The sequence below is a fragment of the Ambystoma mexicanum genome, chromosome 6p, assembly GCF_040938575.1.
Source record: "Ambystoma mexicanum isolate Mex_15411 chromosome 6p, UKY_AmexF1_1, whole genome shotgun sequence".
Classification (NCBI taxonomy): domain Eukaryota; kingdom Metazoa; phylum Chordata; class Amphibia; order Caudata; family Ambystomatidae; genus Ambystoma; species Ambystoma mexicanum.
Genome location: NC_090935.1, coordinates 141502787 through 141515309, shown reverse-complemented (window position 1 = coordinate 141515309; position 12523 = coordinate 141502787). Strand labels below are relative to the sequence as shown.

Genomic DNA, 12523 nt, shown 5'->3' with positions numbered 1-12523 from the left:
GCTCGAAGACGAGGAATGCGACTGGCGGCGACTTCGTTTCGAACGCCTCGACAAGAACGAAGAGTGGCTGGAACCACTACTGGACCGTGAGCGCTTGGTTTTCTTCGGACATGGAGTCACCCCGAATAGTTGGTCGAAAGCCCAGCCGGTCGGGATTTGGATACCTTGCCTACCTTCACCTTCCCCCGTTGTTCTCGCAATGCCTTCCCTGTCATGGACTGACACTTCGAGCAGGTATCCGTCTCGCGGAATTCGCCAAGGCACCACAGACATTACCAATGCGTATCCGTAATCAACATCTCGGAGCCGCACTCCTTACATTTCTTAAACCCGTAACGAGGAGTCCCCGGGGTAGAAGACGAAGACATTGTCTTATCACATTCAGATGCAGCACCCGAGATGGCAGGAGCCCTTCTCACATCAAGCCGCCTTCAATGATTACTCGCCCTCGTCTCGCTGATCCCCAACATCGCTGCACACACGGTCTGCAGAAGCAGACGTGCATCACCACACAGCACTGCAGGAGCAGTCACCAGGAGCTCCTTCTCATCACAGAAGGTGAGCCTCTCACACGCCACCATTGTTGCCCAGTGTGCCATGCCACCATCTCTCAGGCACTGCAATATCCTCCATTCCAACGAAGCACGCAGTGTTCAGGCGGATGCCTGACAAGATGGCCGCCCCCTCTGTTGTACACGTTGCCTAGTAACAGTTTCCACTTCTACCGAGAAGGCCGCCGGCAGGCGGAAGCCGGCCCTCTCCAGGAAGGCCTGCAACAGTAAGGCCCCTTCCTGTTTGGCCCTGTTCGCCACGGTGAGCTGTGGGGCCAGTATCTTCTGCAGCTACATCCAACAAACTCAAACCTACTGGGAGTAGACTGTCTCGCCAACCTAGCCTACTCTGTATACACAGCCAATGATGTCTATTGCCTAATTGTTGCACTAAACCATGTAAGGAAACAGCCTATTTCCCACTGCCAGCTGTATATTGAAACAGTGCATAAACATTTAGCATTAACAAATAGGCTAACGCTAGTTCTCCATTGTTAGCTTGCGCTCAGAGAGCCTTTATTATCATAGGTCATCTGTATCTTGAAAGCCTAATTCTCATAGCCATTTGTATATTGAAAGAGCTCATTTGTAAATGCTAAATGTATGTTCAAAGACTATAATTACCTCTTGATAACGTGTAGATCAGAGAGCCTTATGATCGTAGGTAAAGATTTTCTCTGAAACAGCCTACCTCCTTCAGCTAATCTTAAGAGAATTATCACCTTGCCCTATAACATTCGAGTTCTGAAACAGCCCACCGTTAACCCTCCTTCAACTCTCTTTCTTAGTATGTTCACCACACTCCGCCATCCGAGGAGCACGCTAGACACTATACTCATTTTTAACATTATAATGCTATATGTTAGGATGCAACCGTACCCCTGCCTAGACCCCTCTAGCCGCACTATGACCAACGTTACCACGCCCTACCATCCTACTCTGCACACCACGCATGCACTCACCTATGTACCTAACTGCCACTCTAGACTCCTTAGACTTCGAACACACACACTTTACCCATGATCACCATCTCCCGCTCCATACTTGCTACACACAGAAACGTCAGACTAGGAACCCGCACATCTGGGAAACCTAACACTCCTCACCACGGACCGCACACCCCCTACCCAAGCACCACGCTGCCCTCCAATATAACGCCACCAAACCACATAACCACATAATTCCACACCTAAAGTAGCTAAAACAGTCACGCCTAAACAGAAACTATGTGGCACTGCACCTCAAAGGCACCCTGCTCAATGTCCGCTCCCTCACCGCCCATGCTCTGGAAATCAACGAGCTCATCTCTAGTCAGGACCTAGATATATTAGCCATCACTGAAACTTGCCTACATGAGGCATCTGGCCCGACCATAACTTTAGCCTTACCAGCAGGTTACTCTAACCTCAGACAGGATAGACCCACTAAAATAGGAGTGGGGATAGCCCTAATCTTTAAAGATACCTGTCATTTTAGGCCTATACTTCACCCTTGGGAAGGTAATGCAGACAGCCTATCAGCTAAGTTGTTTCTCTCCCACAAAAACACTATCAACATACATGTTATCTACCGGCCTCCAGGACTCCCGGCACACTTACAAGGGCAAATCACCCACCTACTCAGCGAAAATATTCAAAAAACTACTAAAACCATACTCCTAGGTAATCTCAATTTAGGATTCAATGATCCCAATGATAAAGCCGCAATCTCATTCCTAAAGGACCTAACAGACCTTGACTTCTCAGAAAATGATGACCCCCCACCCACTCCAAAAGGCAGAATTTTGGATTGGTTTGTCGACCACAATTGTGACTCCACCATCACCTCCAATACCGTCTACCTTTGGACAGACCATAGCTGTATACAATTCACCATCCCTACAGCACCAATTCCTAAAACCATTATACATAAACCTGCCACCCTAGCAAGAAGGTCCAAAAGGTTAACCGCGGACAACATACGGCCCCTTCTTGACATCCCATGCCTAGCACTGCTCTTCTCGCAAGACCCAAACATCCTAGTAGATATTTTTAAGGACACCCTTACTCACATAATCAACACCATAGCACCTCTAGAAGGGGGAAAAAAAAGTCATTCCACTCAAATTCATGGTTCACAGAAGACCTCCAAACCCAACAAAAAAAACACCAGGCGCAAAAAAAAACTGGCAGGCTAACCCTGCGATGCCACTAAAGAATTGTTCAAAACTATTGCCAAAAAATACAAAGATGCAGTTTTCAATGCCAAATCTCAAGCCTACAATCGTCGAATATCCGATGCCAACTCTCAATCCAAAGAACGCTTTACCATCTTTAAGGAACTCACAGTTCCTCCTATCTCCACTGATGAGATCGTCAAAGATGAAGTTTGGTGCACTAGCATACAAGCCATCATGCTAAAAAAAAAAAAATATATAGATCTATCAACTTCCCTAAATTTGCCTTTAATGACGTCTCAGAATCAGAAGTCATAGGCATCCTGAAACACTTGAAGCCATCACAATGCAAAGGCGATGTATGCCCTCCTAAGATCATCATGGATTGCGCTGAGCCACTTGCTCCACTCATTACTGCTTTCATTAATGCCTCCTTTAAGACTGGTACTGTCCCAGACAGCCGTAAAGAGGCCTGGGTGCGCAACCTCCAGAAAAAGCCTACACTAGACCCCGCTCAGCCCAACAACTACAGAGCTATAACAGTCCCCTTCCTTCTCAAAATATTAGACAAAGTAGCTCACAGCCAAATCCAACTTGACCTTGAAACTAACTCCATCTTAGTAAACAGACAGTCAAGATTCCGTAAAGGTCACAGAGCCGAAATAGCTCTGTTGGAACTAAAAAAATCAAATTACCAAAGTCTTGGACATAGGTAAGCCCGCCCTCCTTCTCCTCTTAGACCTCTCAGCGGTGTTCGACCTAGTGGACCATAAAATCCTCACCGCACACCTCACCCACTCAGACCATTTCTCCGACTAAGCTACTTCCTGGATCACATCCTTTTTAGAAGGAAGAGCTATGAAAGTTTTCTTAAACACATCTAATGCAGCACCCATCATCATACACTACGGTGTCCCAGAGGGAACTTATACTGCTCCTACGCTGTACAATCTCTTCACAAAGCCTCTTTTTGATAAACTCAATGCACTTGGGATCGCATATACTAATTATGCGGATGATACCCAGGGGCTCCTTCCCCTAATAGGCTCTCATTACCAAGACACCCTAGCACTAAAACAAATCTACGCCACCATTCAAGCCTGGATAGCCACTAATGGCCTTTGCCTTAACGGGGATAAGCCGGAGATCCTTACTCTTGGCCAAAAGTCTACTCCGGCCAAGTTAGACAGTCTCTACTCCAACTTCAACATTGACAACTGTATCATCCCAGTCTCATCATCCGTCAAAACTCTAGGTGTCCACATGGATGCGACACTGTCCATGAACAAGCAGGTCAGCACCATTTCCTCCGCCTTAAGCACCAAATTCATTAATGCCTTCAAACCATTCTTAATCAAGTGAAATAGTCTTTCAATAGCTAGAGCTACCGTAGGTGCTAAGCTGAACTATTGCAATGCTCTCCTAGCCGGCACCTCCTTAAAAACAAACAGTGAATTATTTTGGGTGATTTGAAGTCTAAGAGCAGCCCTAAGCATTTCAAAAAGAGACCACATCTCACAAGTAAGACAGTCCGTTCACTGGCTCACTGTCAAAGAACGTATCACATTCAAGATTCTCACAACACACAAATGTATCCATCGCACAGCACCGCCCTATCTTTCAGACACACACCATAGACCCGTCTCCACTAGGCCTACCAGATTATGCTACACAAACCAACTCACTGTACCGTGTATTAATAAGGCCAAAGCAGGAGGGATAGGCTTCGCATATTTAGCCCCAAACCTATGGAATGAGCTCCCCACTGCCCTAAGAGCAGAAAGTTCTCACTGCCTTTAGAAAAAAACTCAAAAACTACCCTCTTTAACTAAAACCATCGCTACCATATGTATGACAAACTGTCCTTTGCAGTCATGCTTGTATGTGTTTTTATGTGCAAATAAGTTTTTGTTCTCTCTCTGTAACAAGCGCCACAATGCCTTTGGGCTGCTGCACACTCAACAAATACGAATAAATGTCGTGACTAGAGATAACAGCAGTACTCCAGAAGTACAAGGCACAGAGTTTCACGGAGCAAACACGTTTGCGGAAAAGCGGTACTAAGGCCAACGGGCGCCGTGCGTGCTACTTCTAACATTGGATGACATCACCCTTGACGGAAGCCATCACATCAACTCGAAGAAGGGCACCCTCTGACGAGAAATTTCTGAAGCAGCCGAAGCTGGACATTACATGATAAAGATGAGAACACAATCCATTTGAAAGGTAAATTCTGATTGGTAGGTAAAGAAATGAAGTTTGGGGGGGGTGGTCTCATATGAAAGTAAGGATCTTGCACTGTTTGTCTGCAGGAACACCTGCAATAGTATACATAAAAGTCTCAGGGGATCTCTTACAGTGCATCTTCTTTTGAAGAAGATGCACATGGATCATGGTCTGACGCACATGCCAAGGGTGTTTATCAATCAGGTTGCTCCAAACCCGGGCGGATCTAACGATCCAAGCCCAGGTTCGGGGCAACCAGATTGCTTGCCCACCCGCACTCCACCCAGCACTGCCTGCCCCCCTTCCTATACCGTCTCCCACCTCAGCTTAATCCCCTCCACATCCCTCCCCTCTCCTTACCCCAATGCAGCCTCCGCCAGGCCCACACTGCTCAGCTTCCATCTCCTTCAGCCCTGCCTTCCACTTCCATGACAACCACTCCCCAAGGCGCAGCCAACAAAGCAGCATAGGCGTGTTTTTTAAAAATAAAATTACTATCAGCAACTTGAGGGTTTGCCTCGGCATGCTAATGGCAATAATGACACGTTTTGTGGGCTTCACTGGCCCGGTAACAGCACCAGAGCACATTACGTTCCTCGCTTCACTAGGGCCTATAACTTGGGCCCCGAACAGTTACCGGCCAGTGATGCCCACAGAACACATTGACATAATATTTGCTTGTCCCTGAAAGGGGCTGTGCGATAGAAACCAAAGTCAGAACACTATACAAAAGAAGATGGGACTTAACTAGCACCAGTGTGAGCGTGGTTTCAAACAATCATATATGACCAATATGAATGCCAGGTGGCACATCAGTCTACAATCCAGTTCCATCAGAATCTCTGGGCCAGGAAGTAGTCGGGTCAAAGGTGAGGTACTAGGGTACAACTGAATGGAGGAGACAGTTGCTCTTGTTACAGTAAATAGCCCCATCATCGATAATCCCTAGAGCCTCACTTGGAATGGGATGCATAGGGCGAGTTTCACAAAAAAAAAAAAAACATGGGAAAGCAAATAGTTATAAATAAAGCACAAAAATATTAATTGCACCATAATAACCCAACATGTAGATTAAGTTGTTGGTTTGAGCAGTTAGCAGCATTTGACATGGCTAACAATTGTGAAAATGGGGGTACGGGGTGAGGTCAAAGAAAGATCCTGAGTCAGTGGCTTTGGAGACAGGTGGCCTACATTAAAAAGGCTACTTCTTGAATGGCGAGGAGGATGTCAGACTTGGGGTGACATGAAGATGGCTGCCATTTGTTGCTCTACTACACATACCATGCAGAAAAGTATTAGGGAAGCCCAGCAACCCATACCGATTTGTAGAATCTAGATAAAGCAAAACATAAGCAGAGTCTTCGGGACAGTGCTCGAACTCAGAGGGAGGGCATAAAAGACACAAAACTCAAGGCAACTTGGAATCCCAACACCAGAGTTAAGGCACCTACCACTTGGTCAGGAATCAACAGTCTTCTCAGTCAACTGAAAGAGTGGTGCAAACCACAGCAAAGACAGACCTCTCTGATGTCTGCGCCAGTTCAATTCTGTTCATTGATGAAGGAAATTAAAAAGCTTAAAATGCTTTTCTGTGGACATCTGCCTCCTATCGGAGTATTCATAACCTTTTGAGTGCCCCGCCCCACAGCTACCCATCCACGAGCCAAGGATTTTAAAGTGTTGATCACATCATCCCATTTTGATTTCTTAACACTGGCTCCATAATCACCATCATATTTAGATCACAGTTTGCTCCATAATTTTCATGGCCCTTATCCTGGATGCCTGCCTACTTGGTTGTAACTTTGCAAGCATATAGGGTCTTGATGTGATGTACAGAGTCTTAATTGCAAACATATGCTGTTTGAGGATCAGGGCATATTCTCTGCAGCCAGACAGATCTTGAAACTCCTTGCCTGTAGAAATGTGCTGTTCCTATACACTTACCAGTGTCCTTAGAGCCCACAAAAGACACCTTACCGTTGCCAGTTGCTGAACATATCCATGGTTTGGTTTTAAATTTTAATTATTCTTTCATTTATGTTATTTCTTTTTAGGACTCATTAAGTAGTTTGACACTGCTTTGTTTGTGCTGCACAGTGTCCAGTTGTTCCTCTAGTCATACTTGATCATTATTTTAAATCAAACAAAATAAACATGCAATGGACATTCATGCATGCTTAGGTTCTGTTTCGCCAAACTACTTCTGCCTTGAAACACTCAACAAATCAAAGACAGGAAACACTTTTTTGGTAATCTTATTTTTCATTGTGTGTAGGTAACACGAAGTTGGGATTAGAAACCACGATTGTTAAAGGTCGCAACTTACAGTAGAATAAGGGGAGGCACAGAGGATACTCACTCCAAATTCACAGTGTCAATGGGAAAGGGAGTTAAACTGCTCAAGACTGGGTTGGCTTTGAGTGCTAGACAACAACCTCTTCATACTTACCACCACACGCAGCACTCTGTTGAACATTACTCAGAGTTTACACATACAAATCTGAATAAAATAAAAAGATCACGCTTTACCATAATTATCATGATTGCATTAAATGGTAGCACAATGAACCCCAGAAGACAAACATGTAGATGGAAAACAACTGCATATATTGTGTGCATTCTCCACAGCCACAATCAAAATATAAGTGTAGAGCTCCACCAATTTCCCTGCATAGACTCCCACTTTACCGGTTCACAACCACACACCATATGGTGTCTCCAGAAAATGGCTTCAATACTGTTTTCACATAGCACCGAGACAACAAGGCAATATATTTATATACAAATATTTTATGTACATATGGACTGGACTTAGGCACACTGAATGTAATCTAGACCAAACCTACAGGCATATAAATATACTTGGAAATATTTGTATAGAAAAATAGTCTATATTCACCTATTGCTATTGAGTTTTTCTGTATCAGTGCTTTGTGAAATCACTCAAAGGATCAAAATAACATTTGGTGTGTCATGTACAGTAGAAGAACACAGGCGATGTGAACACAGAGATATCTCTCAGCATAGACAGATTCTGTACGGGACAAGCTGGCTTAACCACATCCCTGTGACGACTTGCAGGGAACAAAGAATACAGTCTATCGGTGCAATACGCCTGTCACTTATCACAGTACAAGCTCAGAAAGATAGGTGTGGGCCTCCAGAAGTAGGCAGCGGGTGTAAACCCGGACTGTGTAGAATAGGGTGAGGAAGTCCTGTGTGCTGAAGATAGTATCTGCCAAAGCGAACCCCAGCGTGGAGGGGATAAAACCACGGCCGTACTCCACCATCCATGTGCCGCCACTCCAATGCACCGAGGTGGCCTCCCCCACTGAGTGAATGATTGTGTCACCTGCATAGAGGGAAGAGACAGGAAGGGTTGTTACATACCATAGATAACCACCATCAAGGGAAGGAAGATTCAACTGTATCAGCTGAACAAGAAAAGTAAAACCATGAAATATGCTTGGGAGGATATCCTGAATCTATTAGTTTACAACAGAAAGAAACTAAAGTGGTAACAGAATGCTCTCAGCATGATGCAGTGAAATGTTATGAAACATTCAAGTGTTGACTAAGATCAAAACAAGAGTATATTAAGTTTGATAAAGACATGGTGAAATAAAGTATTCCAAGTTTGAGAATAGGAGTATGAGAAGGCTCTATTGTATGCAAGACGTACACCTAAACTTCTCAACTCAAAAGGATTTATCAGCGCAATCTATAAACCATGGAGTACAGCTGTACATAATGAAAATGTGATTCTTCCAAGAGCCACATAAGCATCCAGAGGTTTTCTTAACATGCCTACACTGGTTTCTAGAATAGGAGACCCAAAACATGTTCTGATGACTGGAATGGTTTAATTCTGGAGTTTTGTATAGTGCCACTATCACCAATAACCAAATTAAGAGCGCTTGATAACCAACGTTATTTATTACTGCCTCCAATACCCACAATGGGGTACTCCATGTGTCAGCCAGTCAGGGGGAGGGGGGCAGATGAGGGACTGGTAAAATACCAAGTCGATCCAACAAGGCAAGCATTATGCAATGGAGCAATCAACCCAGCTGATCGTAAAACATTATTGGGAATAAATAGACTGTTTTGTGGTAAAGCCTGAAGCCCCTCCAAAACATTTCTGCTACTCAACTCTTTTCCAACAATTATTCTCTTATGCCTAAAATACCAAATTTGGACCTGCCCTACTGGGTTGGAGGTCCCAAGAATGATAAACAAACCAGGTTTAATTAGCAGAATACAAAGGTAAAGCTTTGTAACATCACAACTGTCTTTTAAAGTAGGTTTTGCAAAGTTCAAATTGGAAATGAGTTTTGCTATAATTTGTTGGGATGGAAATGATATGATATATGTTTATTTATATAGCGCCTATACACAATGTGTTTCAAAGCGCTTCAAGGCAAGGAAGGGAACAAGGGAAAATACGACATTCTTACAGGCCATGAACAGTAAGGATGTGAAATTAACTATCGTACTAGGCCTGACAACATTTCTGGCAGAGCCGGAGGAAAACAAAACGGTGAGGGAGAGGGGTGCAGAAAGGGAGGGGAGGAACAAAACAAGTGACTATATGTACTAGGCCTGACAACGTTTCAGATAGTGCTGGAGGGAGGGGGGGCAACAGTAAGGGGATAGGGGAGCGACAGACGAGGTTGCTATCATAGTAGTCCAGGGACAATTCTGATAGAGTAAGTGCATAGAAGAAAGTAAGGGGAGGAGGGGAGGAGATGGGAAAAGGGAGAGGGGAGGGGAGGAGAGAAATGAGAGTAAGCAGTCAAAAAGAGTGGAGAAGCAAGAGAGGAGAGCGAATACAATTGCAGAAGTCAGTAGTAACACATAATGTTGCAAGCCAGGATACAAGATGAAGATGGAACAGCATGATTCAGGGCCACCATGAGTATAAGACGCAAAGGAAGTCCAGCATGAGAGTTGAGAAAGGATGACGCACTGTGAATCAATGAAGTCCATAAAAGTAAAATCCAGCATTGGCCACAAGACAGTGATGGTGAAACCAGAATGTATCAGGACAGACTCCTGTGTGCAGGAAGGGGGTGGGGGTGCACAAGGGAACAACACGGGGGGGGGCATAGAGGGTGGGGATGGACTGTTGGGACAGAGGGTGTAAACACATGTTGGTGCATGCTTACCTGCTGTCTTAGCAAGCGGTCGGACCCCTGGATCCTCCGGGTCCGAACAGGTCCAAACAGCTATAGCCCTTTTCTTTGATTGCCCTTCACTTTGGACGCCCGGGCTAGAGACGCCCTTCATCTAAGAGTTAAGAGCAAGAAGGAAGAGGCAGGGCTAAGAAGGTGGGCGGGTCTTGCTAAGTGGTGAAAAGGAGCGGCAAGCAGGAAGGCACCAGGTGGGCGGGGCTTAGGCCAGGCCTATCCCAACCCCCTAGACACTCCAAATACAGTGAACACCATATGAAGTGATCTAACATAAGGGGGGAGCGATCCGCCTCATATGGCTCTGTATAGCAGCCCCGCAGCGCATAGAAGTAGGAACATGGCACTAGAAATGCCCATAACCCGCAACTCCATTTTGTATTAGGCCCAGAAAGGACAAGCTGCAGACTCGCGCTGCCCACATTCCTGGTTCACAAAGCCCAATTTCTGCACAACATGCTGGCTCCACTTGAACCGTGTTCCCACGGAAGTCCATTGCCCTTTCGTCCCAGTATCTTTCACCGGAATGTACCCTCCAAGAGTGTGAGGTAGCACTAGGCTCTGTGCTGCGTCCAGTCATCTCACCTAACTTGCCAGGAAGATTCTCACCCACCCCAGAGCAAGCCACGGCCCATTGCCTCGACCCCTACACCTTTGTGTTCATTGACATCAACACAACCCCCAGGTCCCAACCCTCTTCAGGTGTCCGCAGGAGATTTAAGCATGCGCAGCAATATTTCTTCTAGGCACCAACACCTGCCGAACATAATAGGAGTTACTAGGGGGGATAAATTAAAGATCAAACCGCAGGGGACCTTGAGTGCAGGAACTGTGATATCAACTAAGCCCTGCATGTGTGGGTCAGCGTGACAGTATTTATCCTCCCTCTTCCTTGGCAACACTTTCCGTGCCGCACAGGTGCCTGCCACAACAAGTTAATATTCAAGCTTTGTAGGTTTAGTTTACAATGTTTTAATGTGCGACCTGACTTTCACTGTGAGGATAAGCCAAGCTGACCCACGTGGACGCTGATGGACCTGACAAGAACCAACCAATTACTGCCTGGCATCCCCGATGGAGCAGGCCCATGTGAAGGGTCCCATCAACTTGTACCGTATAGGATGGCAAAGTTTACCTTCTTGAGATGGTGTTTGTAACGGTTAGAGTAATTCGCTGGCATTTGTGTTCTGTACAATTAAACCTTGTTATCCTTGCAAAGCTATCTCTTGGCCTATTTCCCTAGCAGGAAGTTTTTACTCTGGAGTGTGCACATAGAGGGACTTGCCAGTGTATATGTTCTTGTGCATATACAAGTTTATCTATTTTGAGTTCTTTTAAAAAAAAAAAAAAAAAAAGGGGAAAAGGCCCAGTTCACCTTTTTATGCTAACAGCACACAAACATTATAAAAGGCACCATCCCACCAATATAAATAAAGTAGCTGTTCTCGGGGTAACATGCGCCATTCTAGGAAATCTTAAAGATCAACATTGGTTGGCATTTCATAGGGTCACTTCTGTCCCCCTTTTTAAATATCTGAATTACTACTGATCGCTTCCAGGAAGTGGGCGTAGGTCATTGAAAAGGCTAAAACGTATAGTAAACTGTCTTCTTTTGACTTTGAAAGGCATATTTGTATATGATGGAATGAGAGGTATGCGCAGTATAAGAATAGTATCCAAGTTTAATCCATCGCCTCTATGATGGGTCTTTGTAGATGCAGAATTGTCAACTTTGCTCCATTGCAGAGTCCCCATGATGGTATAAAATTGCATAGTAGCATAATTACAGCACCTACTTTCAGCTTTAGCTTTTGAGGAGGCATTTATCCTTCAGCGTTTCGCTCTTTTGAGACAAACGTTGAACTACTAATTAACTGTTCACTGACACTGGGACCACCGTGCCCTGTGTGAAGTCATGTGGTAGTGGAAAGAAGTAACTTCAAATTATTCTGAATGTTTGCGATAGTATATAAAGAGATTCTGTGCTCTTCAACAAGGCTCAATGGTTTAATTTGCAAAACATTTATTATGCATTACCTTAAAGTATCACTGTTCTGCAGAACAACTACTTAACTTCTGATCAATAAGATCTTCTCCCCACAGATTCATCATCTTACAAAACATCTCCAGGCGAGATCTGGAAAGGTTTAAACTGGTGCCAAGGAGGTAGATGAGCTTAAAATCTATGGATGTACATATGACATGCGGTAGATGAAAACTATATTCCTCTATATGGAATTTCCTGTGCGGCTGCAGTTCGACAATTTTCCAGGCTCCAAAGAAGCAAACAAGAACTGAGGGACCTCCATTAAAAGAGTACATTATGGGCTGGCAGAAATCACAGTATTCCAAATAGTTGAGGGATAGGTGGGAGAAGAGCAAGGAATATATGGAAGAAA

At 44.8% G+C, this 12523-nt stretch overlaps 1 protein-coding gene across 1 annotated transcript in view; it reads right to left on the bottom strand.

The window, feature by feature from the left end:
• Positions 1-7521: 7521 nt before the first annotated feature.
• SIGMAR1 (sigma non-opioid intracellular receptor 1) overlaps positions 7522-12523 on the bottom strand; it is a 223813-nt gene continuing 218811 nt past the window's right edge. Inside the window, exon 4 of the mRNA XM_069626828.1 lies at positions 7522-8287. Coding sequence (XP_069482929.1) covers positions 8061-8287 — 227 coding nt within the window. The 3' untranslated portion in view covers positions 7522-8060. The remainder of the gene's footprint in view (positions 8288-12523) is intronic.